Source organism: Magnolia sinica, chromosome 5 (genome assembly GCF_029962835.1).
Source record: "Magnolia sinica isolate HGM2019 chromosome 5, MsV1, whole genome shotgun sequence".
NCBI classification, from domain to species: Eukaryota; Viridiplantae; Streptophyta; class Magnoliopsida; order Magnoliales; family Magnoliaceae; genus Magnolia; species Magnolia sinica.
Genome location: NC_080577.1, coordinates 86488890 through 86516237, shown reverse-complemented (window position 1 = coordinate 86516237; position 27348 = coordinate 86488890). Strand labels below are relative to the sequence as shown.

Here is a 27348-nt window from a genome sequence, read left to right as displayed (position 1 = left end):
GCAATGAAAGGTTAAAAATAAACCAGTGAACCACGCTAAACGGTCAAATCAAGCGGTAAGGATGGTACGACATACTTGATCTCCACAGAAGTTCACATCCACCATCACGTGTGACTATGTGTGGCTTGGATCTCACACACATGTGGCCTATGTATACATGAGGCATCATGCAGCGGTGCAAGGGTAGGATCAGCTGACGAAGAATCCCAAGGGACACGAGAATTGGTTTCTCTGATCTAGAATCATACACGCTGCACGTGTGCAATGTCTGACTCATTGTCCAATATGCCCCAGGCCCACCATGTGATCACCAACTGATTGAACAATTTCAACCATCAGATTAGTGCAACGGACCACATTCAACTGATCAAACTTTGGCGGTATATATGAACAATCCGTACAAAGCTGCTATTGTATGTTGAACGTTTGTACAATACGCGGGCCTAATACTTTGTATCCAAACATTGATCTGTACAAGATATTGTAAACTTGCCGGCACAATATCTCCTATCCAAACATTGAATAATGGCATGGTGATAAGGATGTATTCTGACAACTGTCCAATGTATACATGAACGGTACCCAAATACAATGCAATACAATACAATACACGAATCAAAACAGGCCCTTATGAATTTATTAGACAGTTCAAATCATCGATTAGAAATTGGACTGTTGAAGCAAACGATGAAACTAGCCGCACCGGAGCATTCTCTTTTCTTCTCAGCTAACTTCAAATCAATGAAATGTCAGGAGGAGAAGTAAAGGAAAGTAGTTCTTCATCTTGCTCAAATCTAGCCATTTCTTTTTCCTCCAAGCTCACCCAAGCTTCGATTCCGTCGCCTGATCTCGTTCCCATCAAGATGGTGAGATTCTTAAAAGGAATATTCGCACTGCTGATCCAGATCGGCCTTCCCCAACCAAAATCCGCTTCATAGTACGGTAACCTACAGTGACTGCTAAACAAGCAAATGTCGATGCTATATTCTGAGTATTTCTCAAATACCTCTGTCAGCAATTCAAACGCCTTTATCAGCCCGTCCCGTCCTCGCAATTCAGCTACGTACTCACTGTCGATTTTTCTTATCGAATACCTCAGCAGCCTCTCTAAGCAAAGCTGCAAGTCCTCATTGCACTCACCATCTGACACCCATGACGAAACTGCATCGACGCAAAGATTTCCGAACGAATGATCAGGCAAGGGCGGGACCATCCTGCTTCGCAAACTGACAGGAAGCATTGCTACAGAAGCCCTTACCGTCCCGGGCTTACGTTGAGCCCTCATGATACTCCGCCAGATGAGAGCTGTCACTGCTTCAACTCGGGTGGGCCGCAAGTCCTCCGAGGCTCTAGCTCTAAGTTTGGCTATGTTCTGCCTATTGAATAGAAACCTCTTGGTCAGAACATTCGCTTTTTCTCTGGGAAACATGGAGCTCAATGTAAAATCTACCCCTTCTCTCGGTGGGAAGAGTGTCGTCGAGTCGAAAGTGGGGGCTACAATTTCATTAGCTCCACGTGTTATCGAGCACCATCTGTCTAAAAATGTGGCCAGCGTGGTTCCATCAGCTATCCTGTGAGAATACCACACACCGATCACTATTGCTCCGCATTCGAAAATAGTTACTTGGATAGCTAAGAGGATCTCCTTTGTGGGTCTATCAAAATCGTAGCCACAAGGGAGGAACTGGTTCAGTGCATCCACGTCTGGTTGCTGGAGAAACTCGAAGAGCCGACCGTTGATTTGGGCTTCGAAAAATTCGATGCCCTCATCATTACAATCAACCGCCTGATCTTCTTCCCTGATCCTCCCGGCGAACGGGTAGAAGAGAGTCAAGGTTTCCGAAAGAGATTTCTTCAGCCGGCGAAAGACGTCGGAGCATTCAGTATTGCTATGAGCGTTTCCAGAGTAGAAGAGAACGAAAGGGACGTATAGCGAAGGAGCGATCTGATCTAGCATTGAGAGATGGAATGTACGGTTAGGATGGGGAGTTGGAGAGGATGGCGTGATGGTCTCTCTGGAGATAACGTGAACCTTGAACATCTTGGCTTATGGCAATCTACGTAAAAAGCAAGGAGAAACGTTATAGTTTGTGTTCTGCATGCAATATGGATGCCTTTTGTAACGTGATGAGATTAGTGAGCTTTGACACGTTCCCTCTTTATTACGTGATTAGATTGGACTTGGAGACTGCGCAGTGATGAACTGTACGGTAGAAGGGTATTGGTGTAATTTCCTTTTCATGAGGTTTATTTTCCGAAATCGGATTGCGTACTGAGGCACTCAGTACGCTCTTATCGTACTGAGTAAACTCAGTTGGGCCCACCTTAAATGTATCTGGTCTATCCACGCCGTCCATCCGTTTTTCAATCTAATTTAAGGAGTTGACCCCAAACTTGAAGCGTATCCAAAGATCAAGTTAATCATACCACAGGAAACAAACAGTAGGGATAATGATTTCTACAGTTGAAATCTTGCTAGGCCCCATAGTGATGTTTATTTATCATACAACCTGTTCATATCGTCCAAAACTTCTGTGGCACCCATGAAATTTTCAACGGTACACGTTCAATTCAACTGTTTCCCATGGTGTGGTCCATTTTAATATTGTATACGCTTCATTTTTTATCTAAGGCCTCAAAATTATCTAGTAAAATAAATGGACGGAACAGATAAAATATGTAAATCATGGTGGGTCCCATAGAATTTACTCAGTAGGCTGAGCGTAATCACTACGCAAACCGGTTCCTTATTTTCCCCTGCTTCTCCGAGTTCGGATCCGCTGTTTGCCAAAAGCACGACTTTACTGCTTTTTTCTACGTTTGCCGAACAGTGATTGGTCCATCTCATTCACGAGGTGCAATTACACAGTTACACGGCCAATTTAGGGAAACGTATTGGCTAGTCCCCCGGGGCTGGTGGCCGGTGCTCGGTAGGATCCACCATGACGTATGTGTTTAATCGATTCTGTTAATCCATTTTTAAAGATCATTTAAAGGCTTGATACCAAAAATTAGAGGTATATAAATCTCATGTGGACCACACCATATGAAAACAATAGTGATTGGATATCCACCATTAAAATCCTCCAAAGGCCCATTGTACTGTTTATTTGACATCTAATCTATTAATTAGGTCATACAAGCTCAAATGAAGAGAAAAAACAAAAATCAGATTGATCCAAAACTTTTATGGCCCCCAAAATATTTTTCATGGTCTGTGCTCATTCAACATTGTTTCCTATAATATGGTCCAATTGAGATTGTGATATATCTCATTTTTTGTATCATAGCGTAAAATGATCTTTAAAAATATATGGACGACATGGATGAAACACACACATCATGGTGAGCCCCACAAAACACTAACCACCAGCCACTGGCTGGTGTAAGGGGGAGTAGCCAATCCGTTCCCTCAAATCAGATCGCAACAACCGCAACTTCGTGGGAACGGATTGGCTACTCCCCCTTACACTAGCCAAATGCTGGTGGTCAGTGCTACGTGGGCCCAACCATTATGTATATTTTTCATCCATACCATCCATCTATTTTTAGAGATAATTTTACATTATGAGTCCAAAATTGAGGTATATCCAAATATCAAGTGGACCACATTACAGGAAATAGTGTTGAATGAGGGTCGACCATTAAAAACATTTTGGGGGCTATAAAAGTTTTGGATCAAGTTGATATTTGTTTTTTTCTCTTCATATAGGCCTGTATGACCTAATCAACATATTGGATGTCAAATAAACAGTATATTGGGCCTTAGCAAGATTTTAATGGTTGATATCAATCACTATTATTTTCATGTGGTGTGGTCCACCTGAGATTTATATCCGTATCATTTTTGGTATCAAGCAATATAATGATCTGTACAAATAGAAGAATGAAATGGATGAAACACATACATCATAGTGGGCCCCATAGAGCACGGACCACCAGCCACAGAGCTGGTGTCAGGGGGAGTAGCCAATCCGCTTCCCCATTTCGTTGCTTGACGCAAACATAGGATCCGTGTTCTGCTTCTTCATATATGTTAGAATTAGTAAAGAAAAATGTGTATGCATTGAAGGCACCGATGATTCCTGAGCCGTCGCCTATCGTTGGTCCAAAAAAGGTGCAAAGTACATCAGCTGACGCCAATTAAAAAAATACACAAAGAAAATATAAGGTTTCTATTTGGATCTCACCATGGTGTATGTGTTAGATCCACATGGTCCGTCCATTTTTCAAAATCCATTTAGGGCATTAGGCAAAAAGATGGCAAATAACAAGCTCAAGCGTACCACATCCCACGAAGTAGTGGGGATTGAACGACTACCGTTTAAAACTTCCTAGGCCTATCATGATGTTTATTTTCCATCCAACCTGTTCATCAGATCACACTGAACTGAATAAAGGGAAAACAAAATTATCACCTTGACATGAGCCTTCTGTGTCCTAAGTTTTCAATAGTAGATGTTCAATTCCCACTGTTTTCCGTGGTGTGGTCCACTTAAGATTTGGATCCGCCGTATTTTTATTCTGGTGCCTTGGCATGATCTAGCAAAATAGATGAATTGTATTGATTTCACAAATATATTATAATCGGGTTCACAGAAGTTTTGACATGTCCGTGCTCTCATCTTTCATCAGCAACCTGCTTATTAGGTACCGCCAGGCGTCATCCAAGACCGTGTGGCCCTTACAGTGGGCGCACCTTGATTTATGTATGTTATATCCATACCAACCATCCATTTCACTGATCAGTTTAGTGCATGATCTAAAAATTTAGAATGATGCATATCCAAATCTCATGTGGACCATAGCATAGGAAACAGTGATGATGGGCATTAAAAATTTCCTGCACACCACGAAAGTTTTAGATCAAGCCGATATTTATTTATTTATTTTTTTATTCTTCTCGGGTTATTGCCTTACCAATATATTCTATTGAAAATAAGCATTTAGAAACATTATGGTAGGCCCAAGAAGAGTTAATGGTGTGGCGTTCAGTCACCACTCCTATAACATATTCCACCTGAGATTTCGATCTAGTTCAGTTTTGGGCTTGCGACCTAAAATAATATACCAAAACAAATGAACAAAGTGAATATAGAATAAATACATCAAGGTGAGATACATGGTAAGGACCGGCATGGGTGAGTCCCGGGCCACACCTAAGTCTTCTCCCACTCTCTCTCCGGGGTAGATTAGTTGAACATCTTATTCGTTGTTACCATTACCGTGTGAGGACCACCTTCATGGAACGTGTTTCATATCCACACAGTCCATCCATTTTTTCAGCTTATTTAAGGACCTTATCTTAGAAGTTAAACAGCTCCAAATCTCTAGTGGACCACATGGCCAGAAGAGGCCGTGAATGACCATTAAAAGCTTTTTGTAGGCCACAAAAGTTTTGGATCAAGCTAATCCTTGTAATTTCCCTCCATTGAGTTCTAGTTGACCTTATCAACAAGTTAGATGACAAATAAACATTACCGATCTTCTTACAGTGGGTCTTGGGAAGTTTTTAATGGTGAGAATTCAATCATCACCGTTTCTCGTGGTGTGGTCCCCTTGAGATTTGGATATACTTAAATTTTGGAACAATGTACTAAAATAAGCTGTAAAAGTGGATGGACGAAGTGGATATACAACATATAATGAGGTAGGCCCTATGGTAAGGATAACACCCACTAAGTTGGAACCCGGGTAATACCTAATTCGCCCTCCTCACCGTCACCTCCACCCTCTGAAGGAGAATTGCCTGCAAAAGCATTTTGTGGGTAGAGTTGGACGTGGGATGTTTTGATTTAGCATAATCGACTCGTCTGGCTCGTTCAAACCCGACTCGACCTGAATTGAGAGGGTGAGTCGATCCGAACCGAGTAGACTTTGTCCAATCCTAACTCAAATCGAGTCTAGTTCAGGTCACCCAGTAACTTAACTCGACCCGAAATCTGACTCAATATTGACTTGACTTAATTCAAAATCAAACTCATCATATATATATATATATATAACCTAGATTTGAGATGCCATGTAGCCGGTGGAGAGGCTATAATTTCGGCAAGTGCACTTAGGTTATGAGTTGTGATTTCAGCCAGTAGATACCCGCCACACCTGGCCTGACTCAGTGTTGACTTTACCTGAATCAGTACCTATGACCGGATCAGACTCGGTCCAAGTTAGTCTTGATCAGACTCGGATTCAAATCAAGTCAGGCATGCTAGACTCGGTACCAAGCCGGTTGAGTTCAGGTCAAATCTATTTCAAAAATGGGTCGAGTTGAGCCGTCACTAACTCCCTCCAATTCAACTTGATGCCCAGCTCTATTCGGCCAGGTCTACCATGATGCCTGCAGAAACCTTTCATAGGAACTTGTTAGGTGGGTTCTACTGTGATGTTCGGGAGAAATCCACTCTGTTCATCATTTTACGGCATGGGCAGAAAAAGTGAGGTAGGTCTAAAAATCAAGTGAGCTGCACGATAGGAGAGGAAGTAGCTAGGGAAATGCTTACCGGTGGAACCTCCCTAGAATCCACCCTGATGTTTATGTACCATCCGTACTGATCATAAGTTCATTCCTACTTGGATGAACTGAAAATACAAAAATATTAGCCTCATCCAAAACTTCAGTGGCCCTACTAAAGTTTCAATGGTGGACGTTCAATTCTCACTATTTCCAGTTGTGTGGCCCACTTGAGTTTTGGATTTACCTTATTTTTGAGCCCTCGTTCTAAAATGATCTAGAAAAGCAGATAGGTGGGGTTGATTTCTCACAAACATCACGGTGGGCCCCACCTAGCTTGGGGTCCCATGAGCGGATTAGGTGTTACCCGGTTAACACCTTACGGTAGGGCCACCGTACGGTTTATTTGCCATCTGACGTACTGACAACGTCAAGCAGACATGGACGAAGGGAAAATACAGATATCAGCTTGATCTAAAACTTTTGTGGCCTACAATTTTTTTTCTCGTTGTTCACCACTTTTCCATTGGTATGGTCAAGCTAGATTTGGATGTACTTGAGTTAAAGATCATGTCCTAAAATGAGCTGAAAAAAAATTGATCAACAGCACCGATACATAACACATGCATCATCAAGGTTTTCCCTGCATGGTAAGGGTAACAGCCAGCATGTTGTGACATGCGCTGAGGAAACCAAAGTTTTGACGTGGTGTAACTTATGTGGGCACAGAAAGATGTATGTATTGATCCACACGGTTCATCCATTTTTCAATATCATTTTAGATCATGATACTAAAACTGAGAACTGAGGCAGATACAAACTTCAAGTGAACCACACCATATGAAACAGTGGAGTTTGGGAGCTTACCGTTGAAAGCTTCTTGAGGCCAAAGAAGGCTCGGATCAAGCTGATATTTGTGTTTTCCCTTCATTCAGGCCTATTTGACCTAATGAACAGTTTAGATGGCAAATAAACGCCATGGTGGACTCTAGGATGGTTTCAACAGTAATTTATCAATCCCCACATTTTCATGTGGTGTGGTCCACTTGAGCCTTAAAACTGAGTCATTTTTGGGATAATGTAATTAAAGGATCTAGAAAAATGGATGGACGGTGTGGATCTAATACAAACATTATGGTGGGGACGAAGAAGATCCACACGTCAAAAACTTTAGTTCACGGGTTCTGCAGTTGCAAAGCAAATGAGCGGGAGAAGCATGGGTGTCAACGACCGGTTAGGGCTGTAGTGTTTAACCTGAGCCCAAACCCAGCCAGGGCGTGTGATGGGCCAAATTAGACCAGCCGAGTCTGGCCTAGAATGTTTATTCAGGGCTTGACTTGAATTGAACCCGACCCCAAGCCCGAAAGGAGTAACTAAAAGGATGTTTTGGTGGGTCCACTCCTAACTCTGGCATGTTTCATTTAAGATATCATATCTGTTCATTTAATGGGTCCTGTGATCGAGAGAGAAAAGAAAAAAAAAAAAAAAACAAGAAGAAGAAATAGAGACCAACCTTCTGCAATGGCTAAGGACTCGACTGCTGAATGGCAGAGGGCCCTGTAATGGTCCACTTGAGATTTTGATCTATCTCATTTTTAGGTTCATACCATAAAATGATTTAGAAAAAGGGGTCGACTGCATGGATGAAACATATACAACATGGTGGCCCACGGAGCACCTACCAATGGCAGGGTCACTAGCCCATCAGTTTCCACATTAGAGGGGTATTGGTGTCACTTCCCTCTCACGAGGTTGATTTTCTCAACTTCTTCATTTCTGTTGGAATTAGTAAGGGATTTTGACCAGACTAACACTGTAGCTAGTAGGGTCAAAATCCCGAAAAGGAAATGATGGCTTCTGATTCTAAGTTTTGTATATACATATTTCATCCGTTGTATAAGCTCACGGTGATATATAATCCCAAAAATGAAGTTTACATATAAATGAAATAGACCACACCACAATAACTAGTATAAGTGGCACTTGAAAATTACTAGGTGGGTCATAGACATTTTCGATAAATATGATATTTGTGTTTTCCCTTCATTAATGTATATGTGATATTATGAATAGATCAGATAACATATAAATACTATTGTGAGCCCTATAGATATGAGTGTGTACCATTCTTGGTTAATTGCATGTAGGTACAACAAAAATTTGTGTAACTAAAAGGCTTTAACCATTATGCTTCCCGATGCCCATAAAAAAGATAGATCCAATCCATTTGATCACGCGGCCCATCAAAAGGTAGATCCAATCCGTTGATAATGTTTGTGGTTCATGATTTTCATAAGAATGTGTAAACTTCACGTTGTTTTAAGCTATCAATGGCCCACAGTGAGAAAAAATGCTTAACAGTTTGCTAGAACAATGCCTATTGTCTTGTTGTATTGTGGGCCACTAGATCTAAAGATTTCGATCATTCTCTGGCCATTTACCTTCTTCAAAGTTTCATTGAGAATGGACGAAGTGGATTTAATTGAAAGCTAAAAATGGAACCTAAAGACGTCTTATGGTAATGAGTTGTTAATGTAAAAAACGACCACGTGCCCCATTTCGAATTCCAACCTCGACCTCACCTCTCTCTTTCGAATTTTCTTCTCTAGGACCTACCTCCACCCCCTTCGGCTCTATTATTTTACCGTAGTTTTCTTTGGCATCATCTTCTTCGGCTTCGACTTCTTGTATTTTCATAAAATGTCTTTTTTCACAACCGAAAATTATATAAATAGTAAACCAAGATATGTGGACAATATTTTATTTTATTTTTTCTATTGTGGGTTATGATGATGTGCTTTAGGATGATGACAATGTGTATCACTTCAAATTAAGGTTGTCAATAGTTGGCATGGTTGAGGTTGACATACAATAACACTCAAGGTTGTCAACATTTTCTTCAGATCAAGGTTGTCAATATTTAGCAAGGTTGATATTGGCATACAATAACGCTCGAAGTTGTCAATATTTGGCAAGCTTGAGGTTATTAATATTTGGCACAGTCGAGGTTGGCATACAATAATAGTTGATGTTGTTAATATTTAGTATGGTTAAGGTTATCAATATTTAGCATTGTTGAGGTTGGCATACAATAATGGTCGAGGTTTTCAATATTTGGCACGGTCGAGATTTTCATCTACTAATGGTTGTGGTTATCAGTGTGACAATCTCCACCTTAACGAAAGATTATAAATCTCGATTCTTATTGGATGATAACCATTGTCTTGTCTACTGTCAACCTCGACCCTTAATGGATGACAATCTCGACCGTTAATGGATGACAACCTCAACCCTTAATCTAGTGGATGACTATCTACTCTTGGTGGAATGCAAGTCGAAACTAACCTAGAAGGACCATCTTCTTGGATTATGAGAAGGCAACAGACTATCCAAAGTGTTCCATTTAGCTTTTGAAAGAATACATGTTAGATGATTTTGACAATAATCCTATTAGAAAAGAGCACATTCTTAGATTACAAGAAGGCAACAGACCCTCCTAAGTCTTCCATTCAACTTTTGAAGGAATACATGTTAGATGATTTTGACAATAATCCTACTAGAAAATAGATGTTTAGGAATATATATATATTTGGACATCTATTGAATTTCTTAGTGGATGGCCTATAGTTAAGTAATCTACTATCCAATGTAAAGCCATATTAATGACCTAACTTTCAACATTCAGGGCACCATCATGAGATTGATCGAGCTAGACTTTGCTCTCATTAGAGGTATGAGATTTGGACCTGTTAAATCAAATGAGTTTGGATGGGGTTAAACAATAAGGAAAAAGAAAAGAAAACGAATTATGGAGACTTATTTGAAAGAAAGAAGTGTAACAAAGGATGATTTAAAAGAAGTTTATCTCTCATTCCGTGGGAAAAAATAACACAAGGATGCAGTGAAGATGACACTTATGATTTGTGTGGAGAATCTGGTAGTTGCATCACTACTAAAGAATGATTGTGTAAATAATTACATTGAAATGGTCAATAACTTAGATCAATTCAATAGTTACCCCTAAAGTAGTGTGTGGTACGAATATTTGAGGGATGTGGCTAATCATGCAATTGGTGATGTTGGCGAAAATGGTGAGTCCCCACTTCATACAATATATGTAGATATGCGTATGCGATACATGTAACTTATTGTTGTCTCCATTCAGAGAATCTACTTTATTTGTTGTTTCTTCTTTTTAAAATATTCAATAAAGTCCTAGCCAATGTTTAATGCATCATATTTTTAGTTAAATAGATATGGGCATATGAGCGATTCCCCAAGTTATCTTCTAATAGGGGTGCGTTACAAGAGAATTCCCCATTCGAATTCCTAGAATACTCAATTGCAATCCTTACAAAGTAGGCCAGTATGAATCCATATCAAGGATCTTCAAAACTGTACCGATAAGTGTGATTCATTATTATTATGTTATAAGAATGCATTATGATTATATATTATAAATAATAAATCACAATTGCTACTACAAGTGATAATTAATCCAGAGTTTATACTGTCGGAGGATGAAGAAAAGACCAGGTTTATTAAATCCTTAGAAGATGAGGCTTATACAAAGAACAAGGCTCAACGAGTGAAAGTTAGGACAGATGAGTTGGTGGAGAAGGTTGTCCAAAAATATGTTACTAGAAGGAAATTGAAGAGAAAACAAGTGAGCCAAAAACATGAAAAATGAGTTGAAGAGGTCTGAGAAAAAGAAGTTAAAGAGGAAGGTGTAAGTGCTATAGTTTATATCCCTGTCTGTTGTCAAATTTGTGGTGCCAAAATCACTGTTATGTTATATATAACTTGCATAAGTAAAGCTCTCTCAAGGATCAACATTCATGAACAAGCTAAGCTCACAACAAGCAAAGCTCACAAGACAAGACTCAAGCTGTACTTCAAGAAGAGTTCAAGGCAGTTTGTAAAGAACTCAAGACTCTTTCAAGATTGATCTACATGAAGACTTCAAGACTCATACTTCAAGGTCTCTTGTTCCTAATGTTTCAATGTTCATACTTCATGATTGAGGTTTGATTGACCATAGGGTGACCTTAGAAGTAGGTCATATCGGATACATAAACCGAATGTTTATTTTTCATGTGATTGGTCTGTTCTTCGACTAGTCCTAGGCCTTCTTCGACTAGTCCTAGACTTGCTTCGACCAGTCTAAGAAAATTCTCGATCAGTCGTAAGTTTGTTACAAATTCCAGATAAAATCTATTAGGTTTTGACTAGTCCAGGAATCTGTTCGACCGGTCATAGGAACAGTGTTGACTGCATCTACGACCAGTCGAAAATCTTCGACTCGAATTCCAGCGAAGTTTTACAGGGCCTACGACCAGTCGTAGGAAAGCTTCGACCACTCGTAGAACGGTCGAGCATATCCCGCCGGATTTTTCAAATATCTGTTGTTGCTTTGACTAGTCGAAGAGCACTTTAGACCAGTCGAAGACCCGATCTTCTCACCTATAAATAGTGCACGAATCTCAGAAGAAATTATCGATTTAATTAATTCATTCAAGCCAATCTTCATCGAACTTCTGAGAGATAATTCTGTGCTCCATCTAAGCTAAGTGTGCTTATTTAGTATTCTCTTTCCTTAGCTTTATTTTAATTGATTTTGTTTCTACTATTCCAATCTGATTTGATAAAGAGGAATTATTATTCCCTTTCTTTGGAATCAAAATCAATTAAGGCAAGCCCTATTTGGTTTAATTTAAAATCTATTAGACTTAGAACCATTGTAATCGAGTACTGGACATTGAACTTGGACATTCAATCATCTACTTTGATTTGGTTCTACCGGGCTGCTACAACGAAGGAGATATTCAGGTATTTTACATATTGTAAATTCCTTTTCTATTTTGGTTTCTTTCAAGATTTGCTAGAAAAATCTTGTTGTATTGATTTTCTGAGGAGAGCCAGGAAAACTCAGAAGTGGGGTTTTTTTAATTGTGTAAGCCCACATACAAAGACACAATTGTAAGGGTTTTGGGTGAACCTGGGAAAACCTATTTTTAGTGAACGCTAATATCCCCTGTGTGAGGATATTAGGAGTGGAGTAGCATTTTGTGTGGCTGTTGTATAACAGTTGGTGAACACACAGGCGAACCACTATAAACCCTTGTGTTGTGGTTGATTGTTTTATTCTTCTAATTTTTTATTCTTTTGTGGGATGTATTTATGGTGGTGAATGTTGTAATCATTTAATTCAAGCTTTGTGAGAATGTTGTAATAGTTTAGAATTTATTTTCTGCTATTCCTTTATTATTCCTTTATCAGCTTGATTTTCAATTTCATTTGAAAGTTGTTCCAGCAAGGTTGCCCTGCCATTTTTATGGTGTATGGTTGTCCCTAGAACAATACATTTTTGATTACAAGTTATTTCAATTCAGTTTGTATTTATTTTTTGTATTCCTCTTCGATTTGAGACTTGATACAAAGATCTTTCTAGAAATATGGTTGTCCTACCATAAACTCTGTTTTTGGTGTAAGGTTGTCCTTAGAACAACGTTTGTATCAACCTCTCAAGATCTGAATTTTGAGGTTACTTTAATTTACTGCATTGTGATTTACTTTGGCTATCATATTCATTTTAATTCCGCTGTTATAATTTTTAATTTGGTATTGTCCTATTCACCCCCCGGCCCTCTAGGACATATAGCTTGGCCTTTTCAGAAGGAAGCGGATGTGGGAGATGAGTTGAGAGAGAAAGTCCGAGAGGAAGTGATAGGGGAAGAGAGAGACGAAATGAGAGAGGAAGAAGTTAAGGAAGTGAGAGGGAAAGTGAGCAAGGCATTAAAACTAAAAGTAGAATTGTATGCCTCAATCGAGGAACTTGTGGTAAAAGTATTCAATCAAACTAAGAAACAAGATTTGCTCTAAAGAATTTTGACCATAGAGTTGAAAACATCAGGAAATACATGCGACAATTAAGAGAGGAGATGAAATATGTCGACGCTTTGAGAGAGAAAATGAAGCGTCTTAAGAAACAGAATGCTTCATTACGTGCAAAAATGAAGCTCATGAGGGAGGAGTTTCATATTAGTAAGGTATGTGAAATTACATTTAGTTTTATTTTCAATAACACGTTATAAATTACATATATAATATGTGATTCCAATGCAGGCTATCAATACATTGCCATGATTCATAGAGGAGACTCATTCCAGGCTACTCATGGACATGGATGAGGTTGTTGGTCAGCCTACTATAAATATGGATAAGGCTATTGATCACTGTTTTGGAGGATGAGGGAGGACACCTTTACGGCTGTGAGCAAAACTATAGTAGATGAGGCTGTTGGTAAGCCTACAATTATGGATAATGATGTTGTTGAGATGTGGAGCCACATTTGGACAGGGCCGCTCAACCAGTCGAGTGCCCTACTCGACCGCCACTCGACCAGTCGAGGACTGGCTCGACTCAAAGTCCAGCAAGTTATGATTTTTGGGGTCTGAGGTGCTCGATAAGTCGAGGTTACGCAGATTCGTTTTGCGGATTTGATACGGACTGCAGAAATTTGAGTCAGTTTCGTATGGGTGCGAAAGGGAAGTTGCTTAAACTATAAATAGAGGTCCTTAGGGCTTTTCTAGAGTTATGAGAGTTATTCTAAAGTGTAGGCAAAGGGTTTTCTCTATACATCCAAGGGAAAAGGTTAGTATAATGCTTGTAATCTCATTTTCTTCATAGTGAAAGTTAGCACCCGTGGTTTTTTACCCTTGTTTGGGGTTTTTCCATGCATATCTTGTCTTGTGGTTTGTTTAGTATGCTTTGATTCTACTTCTAAATTATATTTCTTTCTGTTTATCGTTTGTGGGTGAGACCAGTGATTGGATCTCGGTTCACTACGTTGTTGGCGTGCTGCGCAACAACTGGTATTAGAGTTATTGGTTTAGTTCTAGTGGGAGCGATGACGGAAGAAGGGAAGACTAGAATTGAAAAGTTTGATGATTCAAACTTTATCTTCTGGAAGATGCAGATGGAGGATTATCTGTATCAGAAGGACCTCTATATTCTCTAAGAGGAAAAAAGAAGAAACCAGAAAAGATGACAGATGATGAATGGTCTTTATTGGATCGGAAGGCTTTAGGAACGATCCGACTCTCTTTGTCTAAGAGTGTCGCCTTCAATATATCCAAGGTAAAGACCACAAAAGAATTAATGGAAGCCCTAACTACGATATATGAAAAACCCTCAGCGTCTAACAAGGTTAATCTTATGAAACAGCTATTTAACATGAAGATGTCAGATGGTGTGAGCGTGGCTGAACATCTAAATGAGTTCAATACAGTCACGAGCTAGTTGGAATCCATTGACATTATTTTTGAGGATGAGATTAGGGCATTATTGATCTTGTCCAGTTTGCCAGACAGTGGGGATCATTTGGTGATTGCTGTGAGAAACTCTTCAACATCGATAAAGCTAAAATTTGATGATGTGGCCTGTCTAATTCTCAGCGAAGAATCTAGAAGAAAGGCATCGGGAGTTTCACGGGATTCAGGGAATGCTCTAAACGTTAAAGGAAGAGGAAGATCGCTGAACAAATGAGGAAATAAACACGGACATTTTAAGTCAAGGAAGAAGTCCAAGAGGCCTAAAGATAAAGACGGGTGTTGGCATTGCGGGAAGAAGAGGCACATGAAACGTGATTATAGGGCGCTTAAGAAATAAGAAAGAAGCTCTCAAGGTGAGAAGGATTCGGTGAATCTATTTGAGGAGAGTGACACAGAAGCGTTGATCTTGTCTCTTAATGCGAGGAATGAGTCTTGGGTCATAGACTCGGGTGCTTTGTTTCTTACCACTTCGTGTAAGGAAGTTCTGTGTCATTATCTGTCAGGTGACTTCAGGAGTGTCTACCTGGGTGATGATGAGTCGTGCAGTATTATTAGAAAGGGAGACGTTCATATAAATCAGAAAGACGGAACAATGTTGAAATTGAAGGATGTTAGACATGTACCGAGTTTAAAACGGAACTTGATTTCAGTGGGGCAGTTGGCCGATACCAGATATGTGACGACCTTCACTAGTGATTCCTGGAAGATCACAAAAAGTACCTTAGTGATATCTCGAGGCAAGAAGGAATGTATTTTGGACATGACTTCAAGATCGTATAGTTCACTCGCAATCGCATCAACTGGAGTGAATCGGCAGTTATGACATCAGAGGTTGGGACATATGAGTGAGAAATGGATGAAAGTGTTATTGTCAAAAGGGAAGCTACCAAGACTGAAGTCTATTGACTTGGAATTCTATGAAGACTGCGTGTATAGCAAGCAGAAGAAGGTGAGTTTCAAGAAAATGGGACGTGCTCCAAAGACACATCTATTGGAGCTTGTACACACTGATACGTGGGGACCAGCACAAGTATCATCTTTCGGTGGCTCACGTTATTTCGTTTCTTTTATTGATGATGCCAATAAAAAACTGTGGGTCTATTTCTTAAAGCATAAATCTGATGTATTTAAGAAGTGAAAAGTAATGGTAAAAAATGAGACAAGTAAAATAGTAAAATATCTCAGATCAGATAATGGGGGAGAGTACTGTGATAAGAGGTTTGAGGAGTATTATGCAATAAATGAAATCAAACATTAGAAAATGATTTCAGGGACACCGCAACAGAACGGTGTAACTGAGCGCATTAACAGGACCATTCTTGAGTGCGCCAGGAGCATGATGTTACATGCAAGGTTGCCAAGACCTTCTGGGCAGATGTTGTGAATACTACCGCATATCTCATCAATAGAAGTCCCTCAGCACCATTGGATGATAGGCTACTAGAAGAAACGTGGACTGGGAAAGAAGTGAACCTTACACATCTCAAAGTGTTTGGTTGCACTTCATATATTCACATTGATGCAAAGCATAGAAACAAGGTAGATGCAAAGTCCAAGAGGTGCACGTTTATACGCTACGGGCAGTATGATTTTGGCTACAGGTTTTGAGATACAGAAAATACGAAAATTATCAGAAGCAAAGACGTAGTCTTCAATGAAAAAGTGATGCATAAGGACAGTGTAAAGTAAAACAAGGCCGAGGAGAAAGAATTCGTAGAGTTGGAAAAGTTACCGAGCATGGGTGTTATAGCGCCACAGGATGATCACGCACAAGAGCATTATGAGGCAGAGCCACAGGCACCAGTTGTGAGGAGGTCTACTTGGTAGAGGAGACCTACTGTCCAATACTCACCCTCCTTACATTATCTACTGCTGACAAATAATGGTGAACCAGAATGTTTTGAAGAGACATTATAGTCAGATACACGGGTTAAGTGGGAGAAGGCCATGGATGATGAGATGGACTCTCTTGAGTCAAATCATCCATGGGAGCTAGTCACTCTACCTAAGGGTAAGAATGTTCTTCATAACAAGTGGGTATACAGACTGAAGGATGAGCATGATGGTTCGAAATGTTACAAAGCTAGATTGGTTATGAAAGGGTTCCAATAAAAGGCAGGTATCAACTTCACTAAAATATTTTCACCTGTGGTGAAAATGTCTATGATTTGCATGGTCTTGAGTATCATGGCTACAGAGGACTTCCATCTAAAGTAGTTAGATGTTAAGACAGTCTTTCTTTATGGAGACCCTAAAGAAGAAATATATATGCATCAGCCAATAGGATATGTGGCACTAGAAAAGGAGAACAAGGTGTGTAGACTGAAGAAGAGTCTATATGGCCTGAAGTAAGCCCCGAGGCATTGGTACAAGAAGTTCGACAGTTTCATGTTAAGAAATGGTTATAGGAGATGTCATGCAGACCACTGTTGCTATTTGAAGAAATTTGATACGTCATACATTATCTTTCTTTTGTACATTGATGATATGCTTGTGACCGGATCAAGCATGAAGGACATCTCAGATCTCAAAAGACAACTGTCTACAGAATTTGTCATGAAAGATTTAGGAGCTGCAAAACAAATCCTAAGCATGAGGATAAAGCGTGACAGGGAAAATATGAAACTAGTTTTGTCACAGGCAGAGTACATAGCCAAGATACTTGATCGATTCAGTATGAGAGGTGCTAAGCCAGTTAGCACTCCATTAGCCAACCACTTCAAGCTTTTTAAGGAGCAAGATGCAAAGATGCAGGAGGAACGGGACTACATGGCTAAAGTCCCATACATGTCAGCTATTGGCAGTCTCGTGTATGCTATGGTGAGCACGGGGCTAGACATTGCTCAAGCAATGAGAGTTGTTAGCAGGTTCATGAACAACCCCGGGAAGGGACAGTGGGAAGCTGTGAAGTGGATCCTTAGATACCTGTTAGGTACTAAGGACGTAGGGTTGTGTTATGGCGGATTGAAAATTAAGCTACAAGGCTACATAGATTTAGATTTAGTAGGAGATATCGACAGCAGAAGAAGTACTACGGTTACGTCTTTACTCTGGGCAGTGTTGCAGTCAGTTGGGTCTCTCAGTTACAAAAGATAGTATTTATCAGTACAACGAAAGTAGAATATGTTGCAGCTACAAAAGCGTACAAGGAGATGGTGTGGATACAATGTTTTATGAAAGAGTTGGGTAAGAAGCAAGCAGATTACAAGTTGTACAGTGACAGTCAGAGTACAATGCACTTGGCTTAGAATTTAACCTTTCATCAAGGACTAAGTATATTGACATCAGATATCACTTCATACGTTCGTTACTGGAAGATGGATCGATTGTTTTAAAGAAGATTCATATAAGTGAGAATCCTATGGATATGCTGACCAAGGGGGTGACATGGGAGAAGCTGAAGCTCTGTTCAACTTTGATTTATCTTCAGGCTTGAAAATAAGGAGGTGGTGTACTCCAGATATAGAAGACAAAGATTTATAGTGATGTGTCTCTAAGTGGGAGATTGTTGAGATGTGGAGCCACATCTTGACAGGGCCACTCGACTAGTCGAGTGCCATGCTCGACCGGTCGAGTGGCCCACTCGACCAGTTAAGGACTGGCTTGACTCAAAGTCCAGCGAGTTATGATTTTTGGGGTCCGAGGTGCTCGACTGGTTGAGGCTCCTGCTCGACCAGTCGAGGGTCCTCTCGACCAGTCGAGGTTACGCAGATTCGTTTTGCTGATTTGATATGGACCGCTGAAATTTGAGTCGGTTTTACAAGGGTGTGAAAGAGAAGTTGCTTAAACTATAAATAAGGGTTCCTAGGGCATTTCTAGGGTTATGGGAGTTATTCTAAAGTGTGGGTAAAGGGTTTTCTCTATACTTCCAAGGAAAAAGGTTAGTATATTGCTTGTAATCTTGTTTTCTTCATATTGGAAGTTTGCACCCATGGTTTTTTACCCTTGTTTGGAGTTTTTTCACATATATCTTGTCTCGTGGTTTGTTTGGTATGCTTTGATTCTACTTTTAGATTTTATTTCTTTGTGTTTATCGTTTGTGGGTGAGACTGGTGATTGATCTTGGTTCACTGCGTTGTTGGCGTGCTGCGCAACATATGTTGGCCAACCTATAGTTATGGATGATGTAGTGAGGCAACCAGCAGACATAACTGAGAGTAGTTGGTACATGGATGTTTACGAGGCGGGTGGGAAGGCTATGATTGAATCGTGGTTACTCCGGTTGTTGCTGTCCAGAGGCCCTAACTAATATACCCCATTGAAATGGGTATCCTCCCCTTAAAAAGCTTTATGTTCCTCTCCTACCATCGATCCTCTTGAGGGATACATGGATTCGCATATATCCCTGACAAATGAGGAATACAATGATTTGAAACTTGTAAGGGAGCCTTAGTGGCTTTTGTGGTTGAATTACATATATGACTTAAATTCCTGAGTCAATTTTGAAGTAAGTGTTTGTTCTTCTTTTTGTTTAATTAATATGAGACCATGTACATATTTTATAACACATTTTCCTTAATATATGTTTTATGATACATTTTTCTTAATACATTTGGTGTGGATCTATACTTATCTTACCTGACCGAGCCTCGGTTTCAATTTCCCCATGCCTATCCTCAAGATTGTACATTTGTACCATCATTTTTTTACGTTATTATGGAATTCTAACTTGTAGTTTAATTTTTTTAATAATATTTATTAATTGATGTTTCTAATAATAATTTGGTATTATAATAGCAAATTATGTAAGCTCAGATGGAATTATTGCATAATTATGGCGTCGGTAACCACAACGATAGACATATTATGAAGATTGAAAAAGTCAATGACAACCTTGTATCTATGGATGAAGTTATTGGTAAGTGGAAGCCTTGGTGGATATATGAAATGGTAAGCCCTTATTTGCACATATATTTAGATTAAATGATATTATTCTTTTGATAAATGTACACGTGCTAATTTTGTTATTTACTGTGCTTAATAGATTTATGTCCCTCTGAGTGCAAGACAGTAGCATTGATTTCTGTGTCGTTTACCCAAGGAAGAGAGGTTGTTTTCGTTCCCAGTGCATATAGTGATTAGAAAGGCAAGAATGATTTGTATGTGGCGCAGTTGATAGAAGGGTTAAGGTGGTTGTTCCATATTCTTAATGGTAGGAATGTTTTTTGGGAGAGTAGGTGAAAAGTGAGGATAATAAATGATAGATCGGGGCAATTGAATGAGGATGATTGTGACAACTTCATGCTTAAATACATAGACTTCCTAGGCAGCGGGAAAAAAATTGAGTTTACACCTGTAAGTAGACATTTGACTAGTCTACATTCACTATTGTATATTTTGTATTTTGTTTTAATTTTATTTATTATTTTTTTTTTTTGTAAGATGATATCTTTAAATTTTGGAAGACCTTCGCATACGATTATTTAGAATAAAAAATGAACTTTGATGCTATCTACCTATTAACTAAACGACCTAAAAGAAGAAATCAACTAGGATAAAAAAACTAAAACAAAGACTTTAATTATATTGACTTCTAGATGTATTGTATAGTAATTGTATATGAATATGTATAATAGATGGATGGATAATGTCGATTAATTGATTGTGTATGAATGTAGGATACATGGATGATGTATACATGAGTTGAGTAAGAGTCGAGATTGTCAGCCACAATGGGTCATGATTGTCATCCCACAATGGGTCGATATTGTCATTCACAATGGGTTAAGATTGACATGATGCTGAGTAAGGGTTGAGATTGTCATCCATAATGGGTCGAGATTGATAGGCTATTGGGTAAGGATCAAGAATGTCATCCACAATGGGTCATGATTGACAGAGAGTTGAGTAAGGGTTGATATTTTCATCCATAATGAGTCGTAATTGATGAAAAGTTGAGTAAGGGTCAAGATTGTCAACTACAATGGGTCGTGATTGACAGGGAGTTGAGTATGGGTCGAGATTGTCTTCTACAATAGTTCGTGATTGATAGAGAGTTGAGTAAGGGTCGAGATTGTCATCCACATAGGTTGAGATTGACAAGTTATTCGGTAAAAGTCATGATTGTCATCCACAATGGGTCGTGATTGTAAGACCCGTATCCTAGATCGTACGTTCCATATGCTTCCACGGTCCTCCTGGTCGAATTCCCCAACCCTCGACCTGTAGTCGACGTTTGCGCGTGATCCTAAGCCGAGTCCCACATACCGAAGTTAGCTCGACCCGAAACTTATATCTTAGCGACCGCGCCATCGCCGTGGTTCCAACGCCACGACTTGTGTACCGAACCGATACCCGTGCTAGAAGATGTGGACCTATGTTCATTTCAAGAAAAACACCGCGCGTTACGAATTTTGAGGGAATCTCTACAACATGTCCCATAATCAATCAATGTCAAGTACAAGCCATACCCCAAGTACATCACCTATCCCTCCATTTTCACAAGTTAACTCTCTCTCCCCTACCTATCTCTCTATTACAAAATTTCAACCCAACCCATACCTCCCCATCCCATTCCTTACAACACCCATCCATATCATCCCATCACCTCTCTCTCTCTCTCTCATTTCTCAAACCACCCAAGCAACACCACATGTCTAAGCTCTCTCTCTCCCAAAGCCAAGTGTGGCCCACTTTCCCTACCCTCTCATCTCTCATCCCCACCATTGAAAGTCCATTAACCACCATCAAAAGTGAAGGCAAGGAGCATAGGAGTCCAAGGGAGTAAGAAGGAGGCCAATAGGTGGGTGATCCACCGTTAATTTTTTTTTTTGAGACCACATGTGGTGGGACCCGTCTGAAGCATACAATGTAAGAAATGGAGGGCCCATAGTGGCGGGGTCCCTCCTCTCTCTCTCTAACCGTTTTAATGAAGTGGGCCCCACTAATCTATGTTCTATCCGCACCGTCCATCATGGACGGTGGGACCCCACTGTGGAGTGCTCACCCAGATTCATAGCTTAACTGGCAGACCAAGTGGAGATACCTCGTTCCGGCACTTAAGGTCTTGGTGTCAATCCCTAGCAACGGCGGCTAGCATGGAGTGTGTGTACTGACGTCACCAAGCTGGTGAATGTGGGCCCCACCACATGATGCATGTGTTGCATCAAACCATACATACATGTGAGGCCCACCGTCAGCCGTTCGTCCAGCGTCTAAAGACACTGGACGTGAACTGAAAACTAAAAAATATTAGCTTGATTCCAAACTTTTGGGCGGGCCGCTCATGCGGGCCCCACCTTGATGCATGTATATAATCCACGTCATTTATCCTATTTCTCATCTCGTTTTAGGCGTTGAGTTGAAGAATGGAGCTAATCCGAGTATCTGGTGGGCCATAGCATAGAAAATAGTGGATTTCACCGTTGAAATCCACCTTGATGTTTCTACCCGCCAAAATATATCGCATATTGGGCTCGTTTGGTCCGTCATGAGCCATAGAACCCAACCAGTGGGTTAGATCTCCCAGATGCGGGCCCCAACCATGAAAAACCACCCGAAAACAGAAAATAAAAAAAAATGCAACAGCAGACGCTGTTGTTATCAACATCTCTAGACGTTGCAGCAAGCAACGTCCACTGCTTTGCACGGACGATGGTCAGTGGGCCCCACCTCAGGCCCCACCATGATGTGAATTGAACATCAATACCGTGCATTTGGTGGGCCTCCCTCCTAGCTATGGGCCACCCAAAAATCAGCCGTATACGTGACTCAGGAGGCCCACGTCACAGGAATAGTTGGATTGAACGTCTGCCATTGAAACCCTCTTGGGTGTCATTGGAGTTTTGCATCATTATAAAATTTGTTTTCCCTCTTTATCAAGGTTCGTGTGACCTTGTCAATGGCTTAGATGGTAGATAAACATTATGGTGGGCCCCACGTGGGACCCACTGATGTATGTATTGTATCCCATACTGTCCCAGGGTGGGACGGCTGGTGTACCTCACTCTAGCTATATAACTGTTGTAGTGGTGTCAGCAAGCTCTGTGGCCCCACCTGCTTCATCCACGCCATTCATTCATGGGACCCACCATGATGCATGTCTTGCATCTGAACCGTCCAACCATATCAAGATATCATTTTTATGGCTTGAGTAAAAGAATGGATTAGATTTAAAGTCCAAGTGGTCCCCACCATTTAAATAGTAGTTTTCAATTAAACTGTATTTATTTTCAGTTCATTTATCTCTATGTCAAATTATGAATAGGTTGGATCTCAAAGCACATAAGGGTGGGCCTGATTGGTATACATGAGGCCCATTTGATTCGGCCGATTTGATTGGCCCATCTAATTCGACCCATTTGATTGGCCCAGATGATTCGGTCCATTTGATCGGCCCATCTGATTCGACCCATTTGATTGGCCCAGATGATTCAGTCCATTGGTTCGGCCCATTTAAATAGGCCCGATGTGATATATGAGACCCATTGTTGAGGCCCACCTTGATATATATGAGGCCCATGTGATGCGGCCCATTTGATGTACCTGAGGCCCATGGGTCGAGGCCCAACGGGATGTACATAAGGCTCATTGCAATGTGTGATTCCACCATGGTTTATGTAATGATGTTTTGGCGGGCCATGCCTTGGGAGCAATGATGGTTTGACGTCCACATTGTAAGGATGATGTTGGTTAAACGTCCACATTGTCACTCTCCCTAGGGCCATTGTTAGGCCCATACTTGTAGTGTGTAGGCCATATAGGCCCATCTTTGTTATAAGTAGAGCCCATCACCATATAACATGTTTAGTATAGATCCATGATTCATGATCACATGCATCATATGTATGCCTGATATGAGGAGTGACTGATCCTAGCATATGCCTTCAGGCAGATTGTTTATGGGCTCCCTGATAGGCGGAGTTGCCCTACATGAGCGCGCAGTATGTGCAGGATTGTTGCATGTCTGGTAGAGTGATTCATATACTTGCATGTGTGTGATTATGATTATTTTATGCCCTAGCAACATTAGGGTCATAGCCTCCACAGACACATCGTGGATGGCTGGATTGGATACCGAAAATATTGTTTCTAGTATCGGGGCACCATAGATGTCCCTGGGTGAAAATTCCTAAACCCGATGGTACCAGAGGATGACTCCAACGTCAAGACCGAGTGGATATATGAGCGCACGAGAGCCAAATATGAGGAGGTCACGTCTCCCACTGTGTCGTGGTCGGTTGGAAAGTGGTGTGACCTTACTCGCCCGAGGGTAGGGGGCATTACTAGGCTGAGTTTGACCAGCTCATGAATGGGTCCGCTATCGACATGCCGGATAGGTATTGGCAGATTATTGGCCAGGCGGATAGTGAGGTTTCTTACACTCACTTGGACTATACAGCTGGGAGAGGGGCAGTGCCATTTGGACTGTACTAAACCCCGGTGATTATCCAGAATGAGAACTGTACTGACATTTGATATTGTGGATAAGGATTGACATGATTGAGTTGCATCTCGCATTGCATGGTCTTGATATGGCCGATAGCATTCATATCTTGCATCGCATAGCCTTGGTACGGCTGCTTGCATTCATGTACTCGTCAGCATGATTCCGCATTACTCTGACCTTGTATTCTGAGCACGCTCATATTGCGCACACACTTACACCACCCTCTAAGCTTTTTATAAGCTTATGCACGATTGATGCATGCAGGTGACGCCAGGACGCAGTCATAGCCTCATCGTAGTTGGAGTGTGCAGCCGAGCTTTTAGAGTTTTTGTTACTTTCATTATATTGTATTTCCCTTTCATACGCATTATACTCAAGTTTTTTACCATAGTGGATTAATGGTATTCATGTGGTTATTTGTAACGACCTTAGAATTTTTGTGCTAATCTTTCCTTAAGTAGTTGTTTTTGGGGTAATTAGCGCTATACTCGATTGCTTGTGAAATTCGCATCAATCACTTTAAATTGTATCTGCATGCTCTAAACTTGTAGATTAGTTAGCGCTACATTACTCTGAAATCTGAGATCCATCGCTAAATCCAGTTGTTCTGGGGAATTTTTGGAAGATCTGGATCGGACCTGGACCGCGCGTCGGAAGTCCGATGGCGATGATCATAGGCTGTTACGGTCACCGAGTTGGGCTTGACCATCACCTCAAAAATCAAGTCCATGTGATGTTCTGGGTCGATTTATTTGAGTTCGGAGTGAAGAGTGTGAGAACGGTTGGAATTTATTAAGTTTTTATGAAATCTGAGTTGTGTCGCTTGCGCGACGATTTTAAGCTATCTGACCGTTGGATTCTGACCCAATTTCACCCTCTGATCAGGGAAGGTGGCCCAGGCATATCCTAGTGCTTGTGGACCTGATCGAGATTCCGTGATCGTTGAATTGAGTGTGGTCCGCCACGGCTGATCTGAAGAGCCGGTCGGTATGAAAACTCAGCTTGACCTAGATCCATGGTCAAGGAGCTTAAGTCCGACCTTTCGTGGTTATAGGCCCACCAGAAGTGCTTCGTTGGATCGAGAAAGGCATGCTTTGGTTATAACCTAAGTATACCTTATCCCTGGGGTTATTTTCATCAAAGTTAGGCCTATATACAGTCCTTAAACCCTAGCCCTCTTTTCCATACGAATTTTCTCTAACCCTAGCTTGGAAAGAGAGTGGAAAAGATAGAGAAAGTGAGAGAGATAAGTTGGTGAATCATCTTGAATTCTTCCTTGTTCTTCTTCATCTTTGAACCATCACTTTGAATCGTTATTCTGACGATTCTGAGTTCATTTTGGGGTAAGTTAATCTAACCCTAATCTGTGTTAGAGCTTAGATTAGTCTTGGTGTTGTTGTATCTCATTTCTATCCTTGTTTTAGGGTATTCTATCGCCGTTGACGAAGACAACTCGTCTAAATCAGTTCGGTGTTTCTTTCCTTGCTTAAGGTGCGGACTTTAAGTGTATAGGTTATGGTTTTCAAGGCTTTCAATCCCAGTTAATGATTTATTCTTGTTATGGATGAGATTTCACATGCCAAATATTGTGTTTACATTGCTTTCCTGATATGCATGTGCTATATTGAGATTTGTGTATTCTATGTGTATTTATAAAGTACCGTATACGTATAAAATATGCACTTATGTTTGCCATAATTATTTGTCATGTATGTATGCTAGATGCATGTATGACAACTCCTTGGTAAAAGGAATTGTCAAAATGCATGTATTTCAACATACGTCATGTATGTTGTTCCATGTATGCTAAGTGTTTGTAGAAATGCATGAATGATCTAAAGTGTAATTTATTACACTAATTGCGGGCGTTGAGAAGTGATTCTCAACACTCCTATTGATGTGCATGATTTCCTTTATGCAAGTTACATTCCATGTTATTTAAATTCAAGCATTACCTATGCTTACATTTATGTTAAGTTGAGATTCTTCAGATGCGTATGTACCATGATTTAAGTTGTTGCTCAATTACTGCTTTTAATTCCATATGAATATCTGTTGTAGTGTAAGGTGTGTGGGACTATGCATTAGTCCAGGAAATCGGTAATCGACTCTATGTTCGTGGTTGAGGTTGCTTTCGCCACATAGGACGTATTAGACGAACCCGAGCCGTATTAGAGTTGTCGGCAGTGGTTTGGCCACGCGGAGTGTTTGCGCACTCTATGTCGCTCAACTCAACGTGCGCTCGTGTTAGTCGAGTTCGTCAAGTAACCCGATTGTCCGATGTATGTTCACCATGTATGGACGCTACTGCTTGAATCTAGGGTACCGAACTTACCAGTGAAATCCTATTAACCATGGTACCTCGATCCGTTAAGACTCATGAGCCGGACATGGTGGTATGGGACACCGTGGTCGAGCTGTCGGCCTACGCTGGGGTGACGAGCCTCCCCGTAGTGACCAGTGAGCAACTCAACTCGTGAGCCGATTATGGTGGTATGGGACACTATATTCGTGCTGTCGGCCTACATTGATTGGTGACGAGCCCTTTGTAGTGACCTCGAGTATACCTGGATACCGCAAGGAGGTGACGAGCCGAACTGTGGTAGTAAGGGCATGAATGGCGTGCATTGATTGGTGACGAGCCCTTTGCTACGACCTCAAACAAATGATCGTATGAGATGTCTAGGATTGACGACCCTAGTATGGATTACTGTTTGGATGGTGATATGAGGAAGGTATCTTAGCTTCCCAATCCTGCTGTATGAAATGGACTAATAACAACTTGGTAATCATATCCATGTACCGCATTTGCATGTGTTTTGTAGATGTGGCGCACTTTGAGGTGATGTCATGCGTAATGTAAGATGAAGACGCTGAGGGTGTACGCGTGAAGGCACGCATCATATTGCATACATCCTTGCATTAACAAGAGTACTTAGGATTTATTTAATTGTTCTGCCTTATCATTACTGTTTGATTGAACTGATAACATGTTAACCAGTGCCTTATTGTTCCATTGAGTTAATCACTCACTCCCACGTTTCTGGGGCAGCGTTAAACACCCACCAGACTCTGTCTTAGGCTCTGATGTTGCAGATGTGGATGCGACTTCTGAGGCAGAGCGGGAGCTGGATAATGATGAGGCTGCCTTCTCTTATATGCAGTTTTCAGAT

The 27348-nt window shown here is 40.8% G+C and overlaps 1 protein-coding gene across 2 annotated transcripts in view; it reads right to left on the bottom strand.

Moving 5' to 3' along the window:
* Positions 1 to 634: 634 nt before the first annotated feature.
* LOC131246240 (stemmadenine O-acetyltransferase-like) overlaps positions 635 to 27348 on the bottom strand; it is a 43925-nt gene continuing 17211 nt past the window's right edge. The window contains exons 1-2 of one of the 2 annotated variants that reach the window (XM_058246165.1): positions 7968 to 8098; positions 635 to 2057 (exon numbers count right to left, since the gene is read on the bottom strand). In XM_058246165.1, the coding sequence (XP_058102148.1) occupies positions 734 to 2041 (1308 nt within the window). In that variant the 5' untranslated portion in view covers positions 2042 to 2057; positions 7968 to 8098 and the 3' untranslated portion in view covers positions 635 to 733. Of the gene's footprint in view, positions 2058 to 7967; positions 8099 to 27348 lie in introns of those variants that run through there. The other variant, XM_058246164.1, reaches the window with a different exon arrangement.